This window comes from Vanellus vanellus (genome assembly GCF_965231255.1).
Source record: "Vanellus vanellus genome assembly, chromosome: Z".
Taxonomy (NCBI): domain Eukaryota; kingdom Metazoa; phylum Chordata; class Aves; order Charadriiformes; family Charadriidae; genus Vanellus; species Vanellus vanellus.
In genome coordinates this window covers 33362433-33385471 of record NC_138908.1, presented here as the reverse complement: position 1 = coordinate 33385471, position 23039 = coordinate 33362433, and the positions used below count along the sequence as shown (strand labels likewise).

General features: G+C 37.9%; 1 protein-coding gene across 1 annotated transcript in view; it reads left to right on the top strand.

Annotated features, from left to right (window-relative positions):
- The window catches only part of FSD1L (fibronectin type III and SPRY domain containing 1 like), a 31862-nt gene extending 9064 nt beyond the window's left edge, over positions 1–22798 (top strand). The window contains exons 4-15 of the mRNA XM_082498076.1: positions 347–448; positions 3199–3221; positions 5626–5747; positions 9271–9480; positions 9815–9913; positions 11602–11728; positions 12887–12919; positions 16861–16958; positions 17422–17673; positions 18000–18088; positions 18725–18843; positions 21252–22798. Of these exons, the coding sequence (XP_082354202.1) occupies positions 347–448; positions 3199–3221; positions 5626–5747; positions 9271–9480; positions 9815–9913; positions 11602–11728; positions 12887–12919; positions 16861–16958; positions 17422–17673; positions 18000–18088; positions 18725–18843; positions 21252–21360 (1383 nt within the window). The 3' untranslated portion in view covers positions 21361–22798. The remainder of the gene's footprint in view (positions 1–346; positions 449–3198; positions 3222–5625; positions 5748–9270; positions 9481–9814; positions 9914–11601; positions 11729–12886; positions 12920–16860; positions 16959–17421; positions 17674–17999; positions 18089–18724; positions 18844–21251) is intronic.
- Positions 22799–23039: the final 241 nt, after the last annotated feature.

Sequence of the window (23039 nt, the reverse complement as noted above, 5' to 3'; positions counted from 1 at the left end):
AAGCTGTCTTTCCTGAAGTGTTTTAAAGAAAAATAATTACTTGCTGCTGGCTTGTTCTGAGATATTACAGTAAGTATCACATAACTAGAAAAACAGGCATAGGTTGAATGGCAACGCAAAAGCTGCTGGCAGGCTTAAAATGTGCATCTTGTTTAACCTATGATATGTTTAGGATCCTGCAGTGTATTTAAAACTAATCTTTTTAGGAATATACCCACACTATGTAATATTGGAAGTTCTCTGTAGACTGTTTTATATACTGGGAATGGTAGTTTACTAATGACAGAGTTTTAGATAATCCTGAAAGAAGTTTCTCTTCTGCCTTTACTTTCTGTTTTTGCTTCAGGATCAGCTTAGCCAGTGCAGTAATGCCCTAGAGAGTTCTGAAGAGCTGCTGGAACTTGCTGCGCAGTCACTGGACATAAAGGATCCCGCAGAATTTTTCAAGGTAGAAAATACAGAATGGATATGCATAAGGCAAATCTTGGTATTTGTCTCAATTTGAAATATCTTCTGCATTACTGTACTGGACCCTGCAAACTTACCAGGAATACTGAGCATAAGGATAGGGAGGCATATTAAAAATACAGTTAGTGGTCTGTTGAGGAGGCCAAGTCAAGCTCTATAGTCTTGAATTTTTTTCTAATTTTTATGCAAGCTTTTTTCTTATTTAGAGTGAGGGGGGGAGGGAAAGGAATGTCTTCTCCTGGACAACTGTCAGTGTAAACCAAACTTGCACTGATGCTAGGTAAACGCACCCAGAAAGTGAGGGTGAAATAAATCTCTATTAAACTGAACTAAGACTTACACAACGTGTGATGCCCAGCACTCAAAGCCATGGCAAGTGACCTGTCAGTTGCCCAGTGCTGTTACATGATACTTGCAGTCCCTGTATTCTAGCTGCAGCCATCCATATTTGACAAGATCTTTGTTTTGCAGAACTTCATGCAAGCTGTGGATCTTTAATTTGCAACCTTGCACTCTATAGCTGTCATGAAAGATCTTATAAAACTGAATTTAGGGCAATGCTTCCTCTGTTCTCCAAAACCTTCTAATGCATTTGTGCACAGTGCAGGGAAGAGCCTGATTTGGGCCTCACATTGCGATTCCAATACCAATGATGTGTACTTTACAACAGCAGACTTGTAAATAAGGCTACATGTATCTAACGGAAAGAATCTACTTACAAATTAATAACACAGTTCTATATATACACACATAACTTGGTATACTAGGCTTGCTGTAATAATCCTCATGTTAGTAGTGGGGTTAACCATGCCAACCAAATACAAGGCGCAATTACTTTTGCCTTTCTGCATTTTAACAGGAACAAATTATTCTAAAAGAGAGGGCAGGAAAGCTGTCTTACTGTGTCAGTTGTACCTTTTGGCAACATGTTTGTGTGCTGTAATGCTTCCTGAGTGTCAGTTTTGATGTATTTGCCTTGAAGAGTGACAATTCCTAAACTGAGTGTTTTTCTTAGCACTTCAGTTGGAGTTGTTCTGTCTTGTCATAGCGATGTGTTAAAAAAAGTTGTTAGCTCTTGAGCACTGTGCAGAATGTAACTTTGAATTATTGGAAGTTTTTTTCTTTTCAGATGTCTCTAATGCTTTTTTCAATCAAATACACTAAGGAAAGTTATTTGAGTGTTTAGGGGAAAAAATCTCTTTAAATTTGGATTCTGAGGCTTAAGATACAGAAATCCAGTTTAGTCAACTCTAATATCTAGGGTTTGAAACTTGTATTATACTGGCTTGTGCTTGTAAATGTGCCTTCAGATATGGCATTTCAGGTAATAATGCCTTGGCTATTAGCTAGCTAAATCTATTGCTCTGCTAATAGGAATACCAAGTGTTCCTGAAACTGCAGCTCCAGCCCTGACTCTTCTGTTGTCACAAATTTTGTTTGGATCCTCTAGTAAATCAGTTCAGGAGAAACTAGTGTAAGAGTAAACTGATTACTTTTAAAAATTTTCTTCTATGGTAGATTTTTGGTGGCTTTATTCACTGAATTGGCTTACCTTGTAGTCAAAAGAATATGAATGCCAACACACAGGAGTGTTCAGTGGTTAGATAGGAAGTGATTTGACACTGCTGGGCAGCTCATCTGAGGTGGGTTGATACCCTTCTTTGCCAGTAACCTGGAAACAAACTAAATTCATAGGAGTTAAGCCAGGGCTATGTTGCAGAAGAGTGTTCATTGTGTCCTGGCTACCACATACTCCACAAAGTGTAGAGATTATGAAGAAAGCTTTTGGTTTTAAGTAGCTCTGTTCTGTCTACGGCTGTTCCTATAATTTTGGTTTGAGGTAAAACAAAGCTACCTCTTAAGATGAATTATTTCTAAACACTTGGTATACTTTTGCTTCCCACTTCGGGAATATAAAACTGATTTTATAGCAGGGACAGCTGTGACTTTTTTTTTGAGTGTGCTTTGTATTTAATGAAAAATTTGGAAGTCCTCTGCTTTTGTTTGACTTTAAACTGAGAAGCTACCTGATGTTTCTTGTCCCCTCTTAGGAAAGGGAAAGTAGTTCAGCTGAATGACAACTAGATCAAGTAGCAATGTTCACTCCAAGCATGGATTCAACAGACCTAACTAAGCCATTGCTACTTCAACAATAACATTTTGTCTTAGGTTTGCAGTTCCTCTTAGGGAAGGACAGGGAATTTCTTCCCAAATGCTGGTTAATGTTTATCTTTGAAATATGCCATCACCACTTCTGCATGTGTTTCAGTGGTATCATTTAAATGCTAGGAAAAACTGTTCTGTGCTTTTGAATAGTGACATATGGAGAGAGCAATTTAGGGAGTGTTGTTGGAATAGTACAATAACTTTCAGAGGAAAAGTTAAAGCAAGTCCTATTTTTTCTTGTTTGTCCAAGTATACATCTTATGATGTATAACCAAACAAGACAGGTATGGTTACATGCCACTAATAAGCACTTTATAGTTTCACAGAAAATAGCATGGTAGTTAAATTTTACTGACTTGGTCATGTAGCTCTTTTAAAAGATGATGGAGAGTAACTTGGTTGATTATGAGAAATCTGAAGAGACAAAGTCAAGCCCAGGAAATTGAGTGATTTGGAATTGGCTTGGTGTGGTTCTTGATCAGTTTTTCCCAGGTGATACCTGGTTGTAGTTCTAACCAATACTATTAACCTACTTTCTCTCTCTTCTCCCTCACATGCATCAAGGCTGCCAGACAGATCAAAGATAGGTACAGTACAAAGTCTATTGCTTTTGTGTCTTTGAATTAATTTTAACCTTGAAAATGCATTTATTTTGAATGGGTCACAGTCAGCTTCAATCAAATTCATTAACTCTTTCCTAAGTGTTTCTTGTGACATTGCAGCTTTTGAGAGAGAACTAAAAATTTCTATGCTTCCTTGCTGACTGTTGGGATTTCATGCCTTTAATAAAGAGAGAGATGTTTTTAATGCAAGGAAATAGAGGTTCCTGCAGCAGCTGCTGTTATTACTTCTTTAAGTGTGTATAAGTATAACATTAATTATTATTAATAATAAACTGCTGATTTATTATTAATGCCTAATGGCTGAAATTTAATAATGTTTCAAGCTGACTCTGTCCCTTTAAACTATGAGAAAATCTTGTTGTTATTTGGGTTTTTTTAAGTACTTAGACTTGCTAGCTGATTTTCCTTTTGAATGGAAAAAGTCTTGTAGCCGTTAAAATGTTTCTGGTGACATCACTCTGACTAATACCAGTGATATTGCTATTTCTTGTAGCTTTTCTTTGAACTGTGTCTTTAAGCTATTGTTTAGAAAGCAAAACTCTACTGTTTCAAAATAAATGCTAAGGCCATTTTTCTGCACTTGGAAGAAGGATAACAATGTTCTGAGAGTCTGACCTTCTAATTCAGAAAACTGAATGATGTGCATAATATTTTGAAAGACAGCTCACAGGGTGTTTCTAGCATACGTTGCTCTTATGGACCAAATAGGTTGGCTTTCAATTTACAGATTTCCAAGGAAGGGTCTGATTGTCTAAATTCTCTGAAGTTTTGTGTAAAATGAGTAATTGCTAAAGAAATTAATTTTTGCTTTTCCAAGGGTGAAGTTCTAGTGTCCTTAACAAATCAGAGGAACAGTGGCAGTGATAGGAATCTTAATGCTTTTTATCTGTCATAAACATCCTCTTAATCTTCTGGTTTCTTGGAATGCTCTGTATTCTAATCCTTTTGAACCAATTGTGGATGGTTCTCTCTCTATGAGACCTGACTAAAATTGGTGCCTAAACAGAAGTTAAAAAGGTGTCTGAAGCTGACTACTGAGTGTTCTCTAACTGTTAATCAGAGGATTATTCTTCCTTAAGGAGAGATTTATCTGTCTGCCTGAGCAGTGGAACCTGCTAGGCAGCCCATACTGAATTTCAAGACATCAGCTGTTTTGGGAAACAAATGGACCTGTCTCTTTTACGACATTCAGTGAAATAATTGTCTTATTGCTTATATATGTCACTCTCGACATGCTTATATCTTTAATACACAACTTCATATTTCCTTCCCTTTCTTCACTACCTGAACTTTTTGGTTTTCACCTTTCTTTAATGCACCTGTAGTTAGCACAGAATCTCTTTTGCATACTAGTGAAGTACTTAATGTGTATCACTTCCTGTAAGCTATTAGGTGTTCTAAAGCTGCCACAGATGTGTGGGTGTAAATTGGATACAGGTATTCGCAGTTGACTTTTTTGTAGTGTGTTTTACTTTCCAGTTAAGAATGTCTTTTTTTTTTTTTTTTAAGCAGGAGTTAGGACCTCTGTTCTGTCTGTATCTGTTATTCAAATTCTGCTGCATGGCGTAATGGTCTTCAGAGTTACAGAACTCTACAAGAGACTTGTCCTCCTTTTTTTGGTGGTGTAGTTGGAGTACAGGAGTGTCTTAGAACTATTCAGCATAAGGACTGAGCTAAGATTTCTGAAATGGGAGCTGTGCTTTAGTGTATCTTGTAAGACTGATCTGATACTTGCATGTTCCAAAGCAATATGGTGTCTGCAACTTAAAGGCTTCTTCATCCTCTGATAAGAGCAGAGGTAGATATGAAATCAGGATATTCAGCTTGTTCACTGCTATTTATAAATGCCTTTGGAGCAATACTTAACATGTGAAAATGCACTTTTGAGGTAATGAGTTGGTCTTGTCAAGTAGAAAACTCTTTGGACCTTTTTAAACTAAAGGTTTACATTTCAAATGTCTAACTATATAAAATGTGATCCTGATTCTGCAGTGCTTTAGATATTTAACACTTCGTGATTTTATGTTAAGTGAGTTTTGTTTTGTCTCTTATCCAAGTTTTTCACTAGTAAAAGAAGTTTTAAGCTCTTCTCTAGTGACTTCTAGTATTTCTTTGCCTTGTAATATGGAATAACTGGGAACTTGCACCATATTCTCTTTGAGACAATTACATTAGCAAAACTTTCTATTCTGGAGTCTGTGCTAAATGGTAAACAGTTACCTATTAGAAAAATGTTCTGGTCTTTGATCAGTATTGTGGCTAACAGTTTGACATTAATGACAGATTATCTGGTTGCAGTTTTTGAAAATGGCTATAGGACTTAAACAATGCCAAATACATTTTGCTAATGCTGCTTTCTTGACTTTAGAGTCACAATGGCTTCAGCATTTCGCATCTCTCTCAAACCAACGGTCAGTGATAGTATGACCCATTTGATGGTGGACTTCGCTCTGGAAAGGCGCATGCTCCAGGCTGTAAATTTTTTGCCAGGTAAAAACTATATGCAGTGAGTTTCATTTGTTATTACATGAATTACTTATATTTGAAACAAACAAAACAAAACGACACCTCTTGCACCCTAATGAACAACTTTTTCAGAGTGCCTAAACTCATTCTTATTCATTGGATGTAAAGCTGAATACTTTGAGGGTAAAAGGGTTTTCTAGTTTTATTGCATTAATTTCTACGTAATACAGCATTTCAGAAGACATTGATCTCGGAAGCGAGAATGGGCCTTCCAGACTCTGTTTTTTTCCTTGAGTTGTCAGTTCCTCTGTAGTACTTGAAGTTATCTTAAGTTTCTCAAGACTGTACCTGCTAGCTTGATGCTTAGTGACAATCCAAAGCCCTAGTCATCTGCAGTAGTGTTTTACCTGGAACTGTAAGCTTACAAGAGTGGTGATACAATCTGAAATGCAGGAGAGCAGTCTGCTAGGGCAGTGATGTTACGATAACACAAAATGTGTATTGATGCATCTATTTGTTACTGTTTGAAAGTAAATTTGGGTGCACTATTATGGTATATATCTTTCATGTCTTTTTATTCATATTGCTTTCATATTTAAACCACTTTGCCCTTGACTGATACCAAGGGTATATTGACAAGAATACTGCTGGCAGGGATCTAAATTGTTTCATCTCTAGGTCACTAATCCAAATCTGTTAAGGGACTTGGCAGTGTCAGTTTACATTTCTGCCCATTTATCTTGTATGCTGCAGTTACAGTAAGTGTTAGTAGGTGTAGTGTATTACCAACATTGTTGTTAGTGGTCAGCTAGCAGTGTCTAGGTAGAAAGTCACCTTTTAGTCTTAGACTCTAGGTGGCAATCATTGCTCTGCATTTCATAGAGGGAACAAAGTTTGTAAGCTGATCATAGTGCACCTGTTTAACAGGAATGGGAGTGTAAAGATCTAACAGCAAGCCTGAACAAAGTCTTGTATCTAGTTGAAGATATTGTTTATTATGACCCTTCTTATACATGTGTTTTTCTTATCAAATACATAAGAGTTCAAATTGTTTGGAGCTTTGATTTGTAAACAGGAAAATTAACTGCCTGGGTATCAGTCTTACTGTCTTCTGTCTTCTACTGTAGTGCCAAGCTCTCAAGTTACTCTGACACCAAATACTGATAGCTCAAACTTGAAGGCAAAATTGCACTGAGCATTGAGGGACCTTCATACATGAGGAAACACTAATGTTGGTGTGGGAAGTTGAAAACAGATTTGGTGTTGTGCTAATGCAGGTATTTGAACACTGCTTGCCAGAATTATGCTGAAGACTTGGTCACTCCAAACACATGGAAGATTCCTTATCTGGTATCTTATACCATGATAAAAATAATTGGGGTAGGTAGTGAAACTTACAGGTATATGTTCTGAAAAACATGTCCTCGTCTTAATTTTTAATTTTGTCTAAAAAGGGATTTACAGGTAGGTTCTGAAATACCTCATCATAATTTTTCTTTTGCTTAAGAAGGGATCTTACTGATATTATTCTCAAATTATTGTTGGATGACTTTAAAATTTGATGGCAAATGCATGTGGTTAACATTTGAGAACTTGTTGTGGTTTAACCCTGGCAGGCAACTAAGCGCCACATGGCTGCTTGCTCACTCCCTGCTGCTGCGGTGGGATGGGGAAGAGAATCAGTAGGGTAAAAGTGAGAAAACTTGTGGGTTGAGATAAAAACAGTTTAATAGGTAAAACAAAAGCTGTGCACTGTAAGTTAATTCATTCTCTACTTCCCATTGGCAGGCAGATGTTTAGCCACCTCCAGGAAAGCAGGGCTCCGTCATGAGTAATGGTTACTTGGGAAGACAAAATGCCATCACTCTGAAGGTCCCTGCCTTCTTTCTTATCCCTCCTTTTATTGAGCATGATGCCATATGGTATGGCACATCCCTTTAGTCAGTTGGGGTCAGCTGTCCCAGTTGTGTCCCCTCCCAGCTTCTTGTGCGCCCCTAGCCTACTCACTGATGGGGCAGTTTGAGAAGCATAAAAGGGCTTGGTGCTGCCTAGCAATAACTAAAACTCCTGTGTTATCAAAACTGTTTCCATAACAAGTCCAAAGTGTAGTGCTGTACGAGCCTCTGTGAAGAAATGTAACTCTGTCCGAGCCAAAAATAATACAGACTTGAATACTGTTGCTTTCAGCCTCTTCTGTGCTGCTTATTTGTTCTCAAGCATTTTAAACCTATATCACCAGTTTCAGTGTAACTCCTGCTTAGCTCAGATAAAAGGGTATGTTTCAGTAGTGCTAGGTTAAAATATTTGAACAGATCATGAAGAGAAGGTGTGGGAAGCTGTGAAGTAGTGTGCATAAAGCAAACTAGGCCTTCTGCTTCTAGTGGACCTGCTATAGCTAGGAGGTGTTTGTATCTAGATGGTAAAATTACACATCTCTAAATGACTCAGCCATAATTAATATGATACTGATTGTGATCAGTCATTGTGGAGTGGAATCATGGCTAACAATCTGTTGAAGAAATAGTTATTTCAACTGCATAAAGGCAACCTGCATGTAAATAGGACTGGTCACTGAGCCATTACAGAACAACACAGTTAAGGGTTTGAGTGTTATGAAAAGGGATGATTCTTCACAAAAAAAAAAAAAAAAAATCTGCAGGTCTGTCAGTTCCACGGATGGATCAGTATGGTACTTTTTTGATGTTCCTGCTTGATACATTGGCTTGCAGGCCACTTTTATATCTATTTCAAAGTTTTGTGAATGCTGAAACAAAGGAAGAGCTTTTGCAGATCCTTCTTCCAAAACCTGCAAACAATAAAACATCTTCTTCACTTCCTCCAGCAAAAGCCTTCCTTGAATGTACTTTGGACACTATGAAGAATATGTAAATGCCTTCTTTTGGAAAACATTTTCCAGTGACTTAAATGCTCTTTGATTTCATAGAAATGGACTTCTATTGTCTAGAACCAAAATGTCAGTCTTTAGTGAATCTTAGGAATTCTTTCCCCTTCTTTCAAGACAAAGGATGAAAAGGAAAGAAAACTAAGTCACTGCTGACTGGCTAGTGGAAACTGTTGCATTGTTAGTTGTCTGTAGTGGTACAAGTAAACTTAAGTGATACTGTTTGAGGGCTGCACCTCTACTTACCTTCCAAAGACTCAGAAATAAAAGTTTGCTGTTTAATGTTCTTCTTGTGTAGTGTTATTCCAAATGCAGGTTTATAATTGTAAGTCCACTCTACTCTAGCATGTCCTTCTCATTGTTTCCAGGAGGGGATCAGCCTTACTGACAAAATAAACATCTGGAAAACGTGATGCAAATGTTCATTTGAGAGCTAATGCATATTTCTTGTTTTGTAAAATGCATGTTAAGTCAAAGTGATATGCCTAGTCTTCTGTCATTATTTGCTAGTGGTATAGATCTTTTAAAAGGAGTGAGTGTTACTGGGCCAAGGGCAGTTTCTAAACTCTGTAAATCCAAGGAGAACAAATTAATATTCAGTCCATTCTCTTCTTTAAACTGATCTGTATATTTGTCTTTCTGCAGTCCCTAAAGCTCCAGAGATAGATCTAGCAGCATGTCTGGTTGCTGATAACTGCATAACAGTATCATGGAGAATGCCTGAAGACGACAGCAGAATCGATCATTTTGTACTGGAGTATAGGAAAACCAATTTTGATGGGCTTCCTCGAGTAAAAGATGAACAGCATTGGGAACTGGTAGACTATATTAAAGCTACTGAATATACATTATCAGGTAAAGATTTTTTTATACTTCAAAACCAAGAATATTGATATAACTCTTTATACTTGGAAGTTTTGCAAAGTACCCATTTTCCTGTATGTAATGAAGCTTCCCTTGTTTCACATTAGTCTTGGGTGTTTTGTACGATAATGGCTCTGCCTTTTAATTTGACTTTGAGGTTTTGTAAAAAATCATGTGTTAAATTAGGTTCACGTTGATATTTAAGCCTTTTTTTTTTTTTTTCAGATTAAGATAAATGGAAGACAGCTACATGGAATAGATCTTAGTCTTGTAAAAATTGTCAGTAATTAATATCAATTCAAGTTTCTAAACATTCACTTTTTAGGTCTGAAATTTGATACAAAATACATGAACTTTAGAGTACAAGCTTGCAACAAAGCTGTGGCAGGGGACTACTCTGATCCCGTGACTCTGGAAACCAAAGGTAAAATTTGAAAGACTCTAACCTTAGATGTAGTGAAAACGCTGCACTTCCCGTTCTGCCTTCATATATGAACTTGTATGTTAAGTTGTCTTCTGCATGAACACTGCTGAAACGTGTCTTAACTGAAAAGAAGAGCAACCATTTCTGTAAAGGATTAAGAAGGTTATTGGCGCAAAGCTGGCCTCTTAGCATTCAGACACTAAAAATGAGGTAGTGATGTAACTTTCTCCAACAGAGCCTGACATTGGCTGTTTTGAACTGTGGATTGACAGTATTATGCGCCGTTACATCATGTGAACATATAGGCGAAATGAGATGAACGTTGTGGCTGAGCATTGGTAGGACTCTTGAGGCATCTAAACAGTTGGTGTAGTTGGCTGGTTATTGGTACTTAGCATGTGACAGGTAATAGCTTTCTGTAAAAATAGAAGGTGCTAAAAAGGATTTTTTTTTTACTTTGTAGTTGTCGATTCTAATTACTATCAATATTTAAAAAAAGGCAGCTCCAAATTGCTTAAGTTAGAATCAGTTAGAAATCAGTTGATCCGAGGATGGTGGCTTCCTAACATCGTTATGTAAAACTAGAAAAAAAACTTCTTGGAAGGGGTGTTTTGTGAGAACACAAATCTTAACTAGTATGCTGGAAACGATGATCTGGAGGCTTTAATTATAGCCAAGTCTGTAGCGTAAAGGGCATAATGACTGATATGAACTGGATAATTAAAAGATAAACTCTGTTACCTGTGAATGTTACTTCATAAAAACAAAGCTGTATCCAATTTCATTCTGGTAACTTTTCTAAAATGATTTTAATATTCTTAAGCAACAGTCATTGTCAGATGTATAGTATCCATTTAATAGCCACTTACATTCCTTACTCCAGTACCAGAAAAATAATTCTGATTTTGATTGTTTGGGCAGTTATCATGCTTCCATATTATTTTCTTTATTTCTGGGTGAACATTTAGTTCACTTTCTTTAATTATCAGCTCATAGAAACTTAGTATCCTCATCCATGTGCTTACCTCACTGTTTTTCAGACTTGTGTGCTGTTGAGCTCTAAGCTCTTAAAATCTAATGTATACTTCCTTTAGTATCAGACTATAATATCTGATGGTGTTAGGACACTTACAGAATAGTCTGTAAATGAACATCTTTAGGTAACTGGGCATGTTGTATTAGTTTCATTTTCTTGGTTGAAGGACTTTGCTGCAGCAAACACCAATACTGTTTTTGTATCTGCAGTTGACTTCACAGTTCAACTCTGCCTTCATGTGCTACCCTGTCAATTTAGTATTCTCCAAATTTGTTATCCTTATAATCATAAACAACTTGTTGGAGAATCAGTGCTTCAGAGCGTGAAAAATAAGCATGCCTTTTTAAATCATTCATGATTTTAAGAATCTAGGGTTGTAACTAGCAGAAAGCACTACCTGAATTTAATTGCTGATACTGCAGTGTTATAAAGATGAAAAAACTCTGTAACCTGTGCACTGAAGGTAGATAGCTAGGCTTTATTTAAAGGGCTCCTTACCATGGTTACAAGCATCAGACTAAAAAGCTGATGTTTCTGTTAAGTTGAATAGTGCTCTGCCACAATTTTACTCCTGCTTCTATAATTTGCTATGAATAGCCACTGTTGGGAGAGCATTATACCATTTCACTGTTTTGCATTTTGTCTTGACCAGCATTTGTGTTCAGTTTGGACAGTACTTCGTCTCATCTGAACTTGAAAGTTGAAGATACTTATGTTGAATGGGATCCTACTGGAGGCAAAGGCCAAGAAAAAGTAAAAGGGAAGGAAAATAAAAGCAGGTAAGAACTGTTTTGTAAATGTTCACGTTGTCTGGGATATCTTATCTGGCAATTAAGGGAAGAGGGCCACGGGGAAGATTGGATGGCGCTTTGAGCAAACTAGTCTAGTGGGATGTGTCCCTGCCCATGGCAGGGGAGTTGGAACTAGATGATCTTTAAAGTCCCTTTCAAATGTAGCCAACCTATAATTCATAATCGCTGAATAAATGCAGTTGAAAGAACATCACTAGATTAGTCTACTCTAAGCCTTGAATATATCCAAGGATGAAGAATGTGTTTACTCACTGGGCTTCTATTCCAGGCTGCCTTCATGGGAGGGGAGGAATATCTTGATACCTGACTGGAATTTCTGGTGGTGCAATGAGTACCACATGCTTCTTAGCTATCAGTGTGCACCCCTGTGAGAAAAACCTGGCCTGATCTTCTCTGTACCTTCCTGTTATGTCGTTAAAGAGAGCAATTAGCTTTGTCTTCCTGAGGCTGAGCAAACCCAATTGTCTTACTGTGCTCTAGTCCCTTAATTGTGTTGTTGACCCTCCACTGGACTTGCTCTAGTATGTGAGTGAGTAGTCCTGAGGAGCCCAGACCTGAACACAGGACTTCAGGCTCAGTCTGACAAGTGCCAAATCAAGAGGAGCATTTGCTTGCCTTAACTTTCTGGTTGCTGTCTTACCACTACAGTCCAGGATGTGGTTGGCCACCTCTGTCACAAAGGCACAGTGCTGTGTGTTGTCCACCTGTTCTTTTGTGTGGGGTTCTCTTATCTGGTGAACACTATTCATAGTTGTGAGCCTGGTGTTCAACTGGTTCTGTACACAGCTTATGGCCCAATACCCAATCTGTATCTGACCTTAGTTTGGGGATACTGTGTGGGAATGGGTCAAAAGCTCTGCTAAAGTCAAGGTGTGAACAGTGTCCTTTGCTCTTGCCTTGTCCAGAGGACTTGGCTACTTCTTCCTCAAAGACAATTAATTGACTTTCAGCATGTGCTTTTCAGTATAAAGAGCACTGCTTGAGATAATTTATGAACGAATACCTTCCCTATAGGCATATACTGCCAGAAGCATGGGAGAATAAGCTTTAGTGGTGTCTTAGAAATGGGGTAACTTACTGTATTAATGGAACAGTTGTTTAATGATTACTTATTTCTGTCGACAGTGGCCAGAATCCTTTGCTGAAGAGCAGTAGAAGGTGATAATATACCTCTTATTCCTAGGTTCTAGCACCTAGTTTTGTTGGGAGTCTATGCTACTTTTGTTTGCTTCATGTAGTGAGAAATAAATCTAATAGCCTTTATCAGTAACAGTACACATGCTTTAAAAAATTATTTTGAAGTTTAATTTGGATTCATATTATGTATATGTTTTCCAGTGGCTGGAAAACAGTATTGCTGGAACGGTGCGTCCTAGTGTGAGGGAGATGTGATCTGCAGTAGTTGGAAGGGAATTATGTATTCTAGTGTTGATACAAAGATCCCTGTTACTTACAGATATATTGATGCTTACTTAACCTTCTGGCACATGATAGCACACTAAATTTTTTTACAAATGCAGTAAAGCGTTCCTTTCTAAGAACTTTAAAATATTTTTTTAGTTCCTGTTTTTGAATCTGAAAACCTTCTTGCCTCTGAACTTGTGCTATAGCTTTTACTAAACATCAGAGGAATAGAAATAAGTGTTTTTACACTTTCAAAGAGGATAAAGTTTAGCCTGATAGCATCTGTAAAAGGCTTCATGGCAATTCTACTTGCAGAACCAGTTTTTCAAATGAGAGTGCCTCTCTTTTGATATGTAAAGGCAACTAAAATATTCTCCTATTCCTTGTGCAGTTGTATTATTAGTGTATATTTTTTCATTATTTTTCTAATAAAACTCCTGTTTAAGAAATTACTTCTCCTGTTTTTGCTGTCTTGCTCTTTTTCACTGGTTTAGAAGTTGTGGGACCAAATCAAATGCCAAGGTTCCTAATTTCTTGTAGGTTTTAATCCTCTGTATTCATCCATCAGGTGGATATATCTTTGTCTTGAGTTCAGCAGTAAAGAAAAGCTTGTGTAGGTGAAACAAGCTCTTGAAGCTGTGGAGCATTGATAGTTCTACTACACAAAGCTTATCAATTTCTGCTAAGCTAAGTTTTAAAATACTACTGCTTGCTCAAACTCTGGGAGGCTTACACCTTAGTCTCTTCGTAGTTATCTGTAAAGAACTTTCATAGTTCTGGTGTTTGCTTGGGTAGAAGGACATGGTCGCACGTTCATTCTTTGCAGCTCAGGCTGACCCTTACTCTAACAGGGGAAAAAGCCTCCTACAAGAATCAAAGCTCATCTAAATCTCCTGCTAGTATCTGTGTGATGTTTTCTGCATTAGAGGGAAAAGTTGCAGCTAGCTCCATAGTTGGTGGAAAAAGTTGCAGTGTAATTGTTTTAAACATCAAACGTGCAGCTTTCAAGGGTTGGAAAGACATGATAGCAATAAAATGCTTAATGATCTCTAACATTTTAGACTAGAAAAAAGCCTCAGGGTAACTTCTGATATCCCTCCATGGATAAGTTCTGATATTCCTCCTTGACCTTTCTTCTCCAAAAGAGAATACATGTTGCTTGGAATATGTTTTGTTTGCTAAAATGGGTAAGAACTGAGACTAACTGCAGTGCTATAAGCAATAATCCTAACCATACGATGAGAATATGTGGTCACCGAATAGTGGAAGAAATACATCAGTTACTATACTAGCTAACGAAGACTGTGCACTAGCTAATGAAGACTGCTGTATTGGAAAATGGACACCAAACTGACTTTCTGTTAGAAAATTTCCTGCATTTCCCTATTGGAAGGGAGACTTAAGCACTGGAGGCAGGGTGGGGGACCCAACTGCTTTTTCAAACTTTTATGCCCAATATTTAATGTCATTGTCTGAACTGTTAAAGGCTGTTAGATTTTGAGTGAACAAAGCACGTGCATTGGCCATTTACAGAAGACTTGAAAGAAATAAATGATATTGAGGACCTTTTAATGACTTCCTAACTTTGAGAAAATAGTAGCAAAGCGCCTGCCTTTTTCTTATGGTAATTCTCTAAATGGCCACGTTGCTTTCTGCATAACTCATTTATACTGAATCTAATAAAAAAAAAAAATAATTCAGCAGCTTTTGTTGGAAGTGTGAGTGAATGATCTTGGATGCACTTGAAGCAGGATGGAATCTACAAAGTGATGATTCCCCCTGAAATTATGCTTTAATTCTTGGCTTTGCCTTTTTTTTCATGCTGTCACTTGTTACTTTTTTCTTTGGTAAGTAAACTACAGCTTCCTCCATGTTAACAAAATTCAAAAGCATTTGATGTGGTGCACCTGCACAGCATACACTTACCCCCTTCATATAACTCTTGCAAGAAGCTTGGCTGTCTTCTGATCAGTACTGAAAATTTATATGCTAAACGGTAAGGCTAAAGTATACAACCTTTTCATCAGTGATTTCTTGTAGACTTCTGTAACTGGAATAAAACAAACCTAGTCATGAAGATGAACCAGACATTCTAGCGTACTTACATATGACAGCTTAATACCACTCAGCTTTTGATTCCCATGTGACTTTGTTTTAATGAAGATAACATTTTCTAACCCTTTATGAAATAGTACTTGAGAACAATTTTAGAAAACTTGAGATCAGCGCAGATTCAGTCAGAAAGGAAACAAGCTAAACTTCACTGTATTAGTGGACATTTAAGTAGCAATTAGCATTACCAAATTGTGGCTGAAGGAGAAGTTCAAGAGAACTTTTTTTTGTGTGTGGTAACTCTTCTAAGGCTAATGCATGACAGAATACAGAGGATGAGGATTTGAAAATTATTTCTCACATGTATTTCAGAGACTTATTTTGTACTTTGTAAATTTTTCGTCAAGGAAATTAAACTATAAACTGCATAGCTATTTTTGAGAAGTTAAAAATCCTTTGCTACTGACTTTTTTTAAAAAGATAATCAGAAGTGATTCCCTGGCTACTGGGGTTTAATATTCACTGCAACTTGCAAATAGACTTAATTTTGTCTAATGGTTAAATTGCTAGGAGTTATTTTTGAGGGTATAACCGAGGCAAAATAAAACGTTTGAAAACCTCACTAGATTAAAATTATTCTTTTATGCAACTGATTGCTCAGAATATTCTCCAGAGGAAGGTGTCTTCATTTGTTTTGAGATTACATCCTGAGAATGCTTTTGAAAAGTATGACTAGAAAATCTAAGCCTTTCTTGATTGGGATTAGACTCTTAAATTTTATGACTGTTGAGGAGTTGCTGTGTGCTTTTCAGAACAACAGATTGTGTTGTCACACAATTTTCTTTTCTCTAGTCTTTGATAGAGTTAATATTATGAAATAAAATCCCCACCCTTCAATATACTTTTTGTGTTTGTTTTTCTTTTCTGAGGAGAGTTGTTATGCCTTAAACTCCGGAAGTCTCACTTCTTGTTTTTTAATATAAATTGTGTATAGATTTGACACTCTTGGGTTTTGTAGCATTTTTAGTGTGTGTATTTTGAATTAAAATTAACAATTTTTTTCTTTCTTTTCATTCTTCCCTGGGTTATACTTTATCCTGGAATTCCAGTCATTGCTTATATAAGTCATACATGTGCTGAAAACACTACCTTTAACACAACTAATGTTACTTTCCCATTACTGATACTTAAATTCCAGTGAAAATTAGGCATTGTGGCATTGAATATCAGCAGTGTATTCATACTTATCTGATTGTTGTAGCTGATCTACAAAACTTAATAGGAATCTTATGTGGAAAGACAGAAACATGGCTTCTCTAAGGTTCTTCATTGCACAGACAGAACACTTTTATACAGGCGTTCATTCAGAGCATGTGCTACACATTTCTCCCCCCCCCCCGTTTCCTTTCTCAGCAGCCTCTGAACTTGTTTTATATGTCTTGTGTTTTTTATGGGTTTTTTATGGCTGTCATTTCTTCTGTTTTAGTTCTTGTGCATGTGTACTGTTAGGTGTTAAGTGGCTGAACTAATGTGTCATTTCAATAGCTTATGTATGTTTATCATGCCCTAATTGCCTTGGGAAAACTTGCTTGAGTGTGCATTTCTAATTGTATCCAAATCCTGAATGGTTCATCTCTTCTCAGAAGTGGTGCACCATCTCCAAAGAGGACCTCTAGTAACACAAGATCCTCAGCGAGGGGCAGCAGAGATCATTTTACTGGTGAATCATACACAGTGTTAGGTAAGGTGAACTTTTTATTTCTGTTAGAGGTGTAATGCTGTGGAAAGGCATATTAGGTAAGAATTTGAGGGAAAACTTGTGATTATTCATGGCTGTGTACTTGATGCTGTCCTGCACAGAGGTAGTTTTGCCTATATAACACCTGAATTTCATGCCTCGGTGAGTGGCTTTAAGTCTGTGGAAGCTCTTTATTACAAAGCTCTTGGTGACTGACTTTCAATGCTATTAAATGTGAACTGATGTTAAATGTATCTTGTCTCAATGAGTTTAAGTAAAACCTGTCTTATTCTATTTTATATTTACATTCTATTTTCTTGTACATTATTTTTTTGTTCCTTATGGTTCAGATTTTTTTATTTCTAAGTTGTGACCTTAAAATAAAACGGAGACATCACTGCTGCATATAAGGAAGCAAGCATTGTAAGATATGCTTAATTATAGCAACTATATGTTTTTTTGGTAGGAGACACTGCTGTTGAAAGTGGACAGCATTACTGGGAGGTGAGAGCCCAGAAGGACTGCAAATCCTACAGTGTGGGAGTAACATATAGAAACCTGGGGAAATTTGACCAGCTGGGAAAGACTAATTCAAGTTGGTGCATCCATATCAACAACTGGCTGCAAACCACAATTTCAGCAAAGCATAATAATAAAGCCAAAACTCTAGATATACCTGTTCCGGACAGAATAGGAGTATACTGCGACTTTGATGGAGGTAAATTGGAATCTTATGAGATTTAGCTAAAAACTTGGTTAGCTATCCATGTTATGTTGAGCAGTACAAGGCTAAAGTAGTACATTACTTCCAGATTGATACAGCCTCTTATGAAAATGAGGCCCAGAGCTGTTCATGGAATAGCGTTTGTAATGTCAAATGACTAGATTTCATCTATGTTACAGAGCTACTAACTGAGAATTTTTCAGTCACGTGGACTGTAGTGTATTCTGCAACCCTTTCCCTCGAAAATAATCAATTTTACAAAAAGTTACGCAGCAATAGCATTTAAACATGTATTTCAACTTGTTTTCTGCCTCTTGTAGGTCAGCTTGCATTTTATAACGCAAACTCAAAGCAGCTGTTACACACCTTCAGAACAAAGTTTACCCAACCATTATTACCAGGCTTCATGGTCAGTATCTATAAAATTTTGTTCAGTTTCTAGCACTGAATTCAGTTTATTGAAGACTTAGTTGTTTTATAAAGGAGGAATCTGGGAGCACTGTTCTTGGCTAACTACTAGTTTTTATAAATGCTTACCTGCTTTCGTGTAACTCAGCTGTAGACTAGAGGTCACTGACACCTGTACCTCTGAAGCTTCTCAAAACTTAAATTTTTGTACTATGTTTACATTGACACAATTCTGCCATGTCACACTAAAACTAAGCACTGCTTTCAGACACTGGAGCATAGAGAGAATATGGCTTTTCATTGTCATTCTCAGTACTTGCTGCTAGCACATCTGTATTGAAAGAAGTTTTCCTATTAGGAGCCAGTCTTTTAGTATTAGATCTTAGACTTGGGTATAAATTTAAAATCATAAAGCATAGTATGTGAAGCATCTTAGACTTCATGGTCTTTAAAATTAGCTTCTGTGTGATTAGAATGTTTTACAGAGTGCTGTGATTAGAGAGCAAGAAAGAAGACAAACGCAGCTGCAGGATAAGTTTTGTGTTAGTTCCATTGTGGGATGGGAGGCACGTACATGCTTCATAATGCTGATTTTTTTTTCTTTTTTTTTTTTTTTTTTTTTTTTTTTGTCCCTTAGATCTGGTGTGGTGGGCTTACAGTGAGTACTGGATTGCAGGTGCCAAGTGCTGTGAAAATGCTCCAGAAAAGTGAAAATGGATTGAGTGGTTCAACCAGCAGCCTAAACAATATTGCCTAGTGATGTCTATCAAACACTTCTATTGCTGAATAGTTTTTTTTTCTGCGCAGCTGCTACTCACAGGAGCTTGTGAGCATTGGATTAAACTAGGTTTGCTACCTACTGCTGTTTAAGGCCTGGGTACTGATAGTGCAAAGGTTTGGGGCTAAAGTGTTACGAACCTACTGTGAATCCAGACATAAATGTCAGACAGAAAACTGAACTGTTGCCTATCTGAAAAATAAGTGGAGAAATCAAGAGATGTAACTGTGCTTTTCTAACGCTGTATCAAAGCATTTTGTTAGGGACTTGAATATTAATTCTCTTATGAATATTACTTTTCTATGAAGAATATAACAGATATCACTTTCTTAGCTCTCCTAACATGAATTACTTGACTATATATTTTATTATTACTGGGCTTACCATTAGAACTTGTGATATCAAACATGCATTTCAAAAGAATATTGATTTGCTAGCCGAGCCTGGCAAAATATCACAGCAGTATGATTTCAAAAGAATACTATAAGAAGTTGTAGACCTGATATGAAGAAACAGAAAGAGAAGTCTGTGATTTTTTTTTTTTTTTTTTTTCTGATACAAAATCCTCCTATTCCCCATGAGTAACTCATAAATATCATATATTTAGAGCTTGTCTCTCATTTATCACAGAAAGGATTTTTACAGAAAATGTAAAAATTTAAAGGTATTAAATGTTCTTATGTCCTCAGTGAAGATGCACTATGATACCTTGGCCATTGAGCTAGCAAGTATTTCAGGTAAGAGGTTCAGAACTGAATATCCAGAGCTTTTTAAAAACTACAGCATGGTACTTCTCTCTCAGAAGCTCTTCATTTTGGGTCATCTTTTGGCTTTCCAGTTTTGTGGCATTATTCTAATTGGATTCTGATAATCAGCAATTCACATTGTTCATCAGATGTGAATGAGAAATTGAATCTTGCTGCCAATAGCAAAGCTGCAATGCAGCCGAGACTGGGAACAAGGGTGTGAGAGCTTCAGCTTAAATGTATCTCGCAGAAGATGGGGGATGTGGGGCTATTGCTAAAACACCTTTCAGTTTTTTCCCAAACCAGCTTCAAGGCTGGCTAAGACTTCTCTGACAGCTGTATCAATATCAAAGCTGGCTTTGAGCGGAGCAGCACTAAATTCCTGCTGATAGGGCAGTACCCTCTGAGCCCAGGCACGAATTTTTGCTACCTGTTTTGACTGGGTGATTGAGGATTCCTGAACTCTCTGGATAACCAGAGAAGTCCAAATATTGCATGATTTCTTTATCCAGCAGAAATGTAGCTTACTTTATATATAGCTTCCTATTCTTAACTTGCAGGCTTGTACCGTATGCCACCATATGTGGCTATGAGACTGGCTTTCAGAGGATCATATTCTAGAGGATCTCTTTATACCTCCAACTTAATGCCTTCCCCTTTTTTAAGGGCAAGGAAAACGTGGAAAGTCAGCAAATGCTTTGCCACCTAACATACGATCTGCTTCTGGATCTGGGGTGATACATTTTCATTCAAAAATCAAGTGAAATGTTGAGCCTGGATGTTCCATCATCTGAACTCATAGTTGGAAGTTTAGTAGTGATGTCAAATGATTCATAATAGTGGGAGAGCTAAAAAAAATAAATAATCAAGTTATATTCTTCATGGAAAATCTCAACTTTTCAATGAGAGCTACTTGTATATTATAGACTGTTTAAATGTTTCTTCTAATCAAGTCCAGGAGCCTAGAAATAATTTTCAGATATGCACTTGAATCAACTGTTTCCTAATTGAAGATTTTTTCCTAGTATTACCTGAAAACTGTTTCAAATCCATGCTGATAGAGTCCATAATGAATTGGCTCCTTTCCTACAGGGCCCAAGTACTTTTTCTTCTGTGTATTTTTTTAGTCCATAAAAACATGATCATCTAATCATGTTAAATCTTTTTAGTATCAATGGGTCTTTTTTGTCCATCAAGATTTCTCAAGAGGAGAAATTCCTTGAAACAACTTGTAATAAACTGGTCATGATGTTCAGTGGAAAACTTAAATTTTCTTAATTTTAACACCTGCTCTAGAAAGTTCTGTTTCTCTTGAGAAATCATGAAGTTGGCAGGATGGTTGAGCTCTCAATATTCATTTTGTTTCCGGAACTTGACCATCTCTAAGTATTTGCATTGTGAACAAAGTTAGCTGGAATCACTTTTGCAGAGGAAAATCCAAAACATCTGTTTAACTGTACCTTCCTCTGCCAGTTTACTGTTTGGGATCTTGAAGCAAAGATACCGGAAGGTGACATGGTTCTTAAATGAACAGTGTCTGAATCTGTTTCACACAGTATCTACAGATGTCGTTATTATCCAAATAGTCTGTGTCGTAATCTTAACTATTTCTTCCTCACGTCTTCCCTTTTTATTTGCAGTGAACACCTGACCAGGAGTCCTAGGGGCTCGGCTGCTGTGAATGCAGTACATGAGGGAGTAATACTTGCACGCTCACACCCTGGTGGTGTTCAGAGGGAGGAGGGTTAAGATGGATGCTTGTTGTTTTAAGACTTGTTCCACTGAAGGTAAACAGACATCGAAATAGGCTAGTACCTGTTCACACTACCCAGTCATCAGCTTGATCTTGGGTGTTCAGCTACAGTTCCTATTTAAATTTCCCTTTTTGGAAAAAAAAAAAAAAAAAAGGGAATGTTTACAGTAAGTTAATACGTAGTAAGAACCATGAGTAATTTCCAGCCCTACATAAGAGCATTTAAATTATGAAGGTTTTTAGCAAGACATAGTGCAACCTGCAAGATAAATTTGATATGCACAATGTAAAAATGTATTTTTTTTCTTTAATACTTAGTTAGAAGAAAGCTTGAAGTATTTCATACTGTGACTTGTGACTTGCAAGTTTTATTTTAACTGATGTCCTAGATTAACTTGTGACTTTTTACCCTTAAAGGATGAATTTGTTATATAATAGTTTGCACAGATGTCAAATTTTTGCTGCTAACAGCTAGTCCAATTGTTTTTAGTAAATGGGGATATGAAGAATTGCCTTAAGCACTTTAGATTTTTTTTTTAGACTCTTTCTTTCTGAGCTAGTGTCTGTCCAGTACCAATATATTGGTGATAATTTTTTGCAGTTGGTGCACTGTTTGTACCTGCAGCTAGAGAAGGATGCCTGCAGCCTGTGAAGTTACTTTTTCCTAGGGGAATCTGCTTCAGGGATCGGAGGGGTTGTTCTTCGGTGTTGGATTAGACCTTTTGAAGGTCTGTAGTTTTGCCCCTGTAGTTAACACTGAAGTATAATACACCTGGTGACTTTAGTACTCCCTGAGCTTCTCTGCTCTGGAGTTGCTGTTTGGTGGCTACACAGGAGTTTTCTTTTGTATGACCAAAATGAGATTTTTTTTTTTTTTTAAATTTTTCTTTTTCAATGCTGATTACTGGTAATCTTTCGGAGTTAACTTCAGAATAACTTGTGAGGAACTGAAGGTTTCCCTTGTTGTTGATACATCAGAAAACTGCAGCTTTCATTGTTAATGTGGAAAGCTGTACAAACTGCAGCAAGGGATGTTAATTGCAAACGGATGATTTAAAAGCATCCAGGTGCTTCTCCAAATACCAAATACGGATATTGATCCTTCCAGCCCCTGCCCCATCATCCTCACTTGAACCGGAATAGTCCGAGGGGAAGCCGGGATGTGGTTCCCCCGCACCACCGCGGCACAGAGCCGAGCAGGGGTGGTCCGCCGTGGCCGGGTCCCCCACCGCCGCCGCGCATCGTCCCGCACCGCCCGTCCGTGCCGCAGCGGGGCTGCCCCTGCCTCTGCCGTCTCCATCAGGAGGGAGGCCTGCCGCTGCCCTTGCCCAGCGGTGGGGACGCCTCGGAGCCCGCGGGGATGTTTTTTTTGTTGTCTCTGACTTGTGTGCGTGGTGCGAGCTTTTTGTATTAATACAGAAATCTGAAACCTGACGTGCCTGAGTTTGGTGTTCCTCCGGGGCGGGGTTCGGCGGGGCGGGGCGGCTCTCCGGGTGGGCGGGGCCGGGGCACCCTCTGCTGCCGAGGCCGGGCTCGGCCCGCGCATGCGCGCAGGGCGGCGCTGTGCAGCTGGGAGCTGGCCGGCAGGGCCCCGGCGCCGTGGCCCGCCGGGGGGGGGGGAGGGCCGGGCCGGGCCAGGCGCGGCGGCGAGGGTGACGGTCCCCGGGGGCCCCGT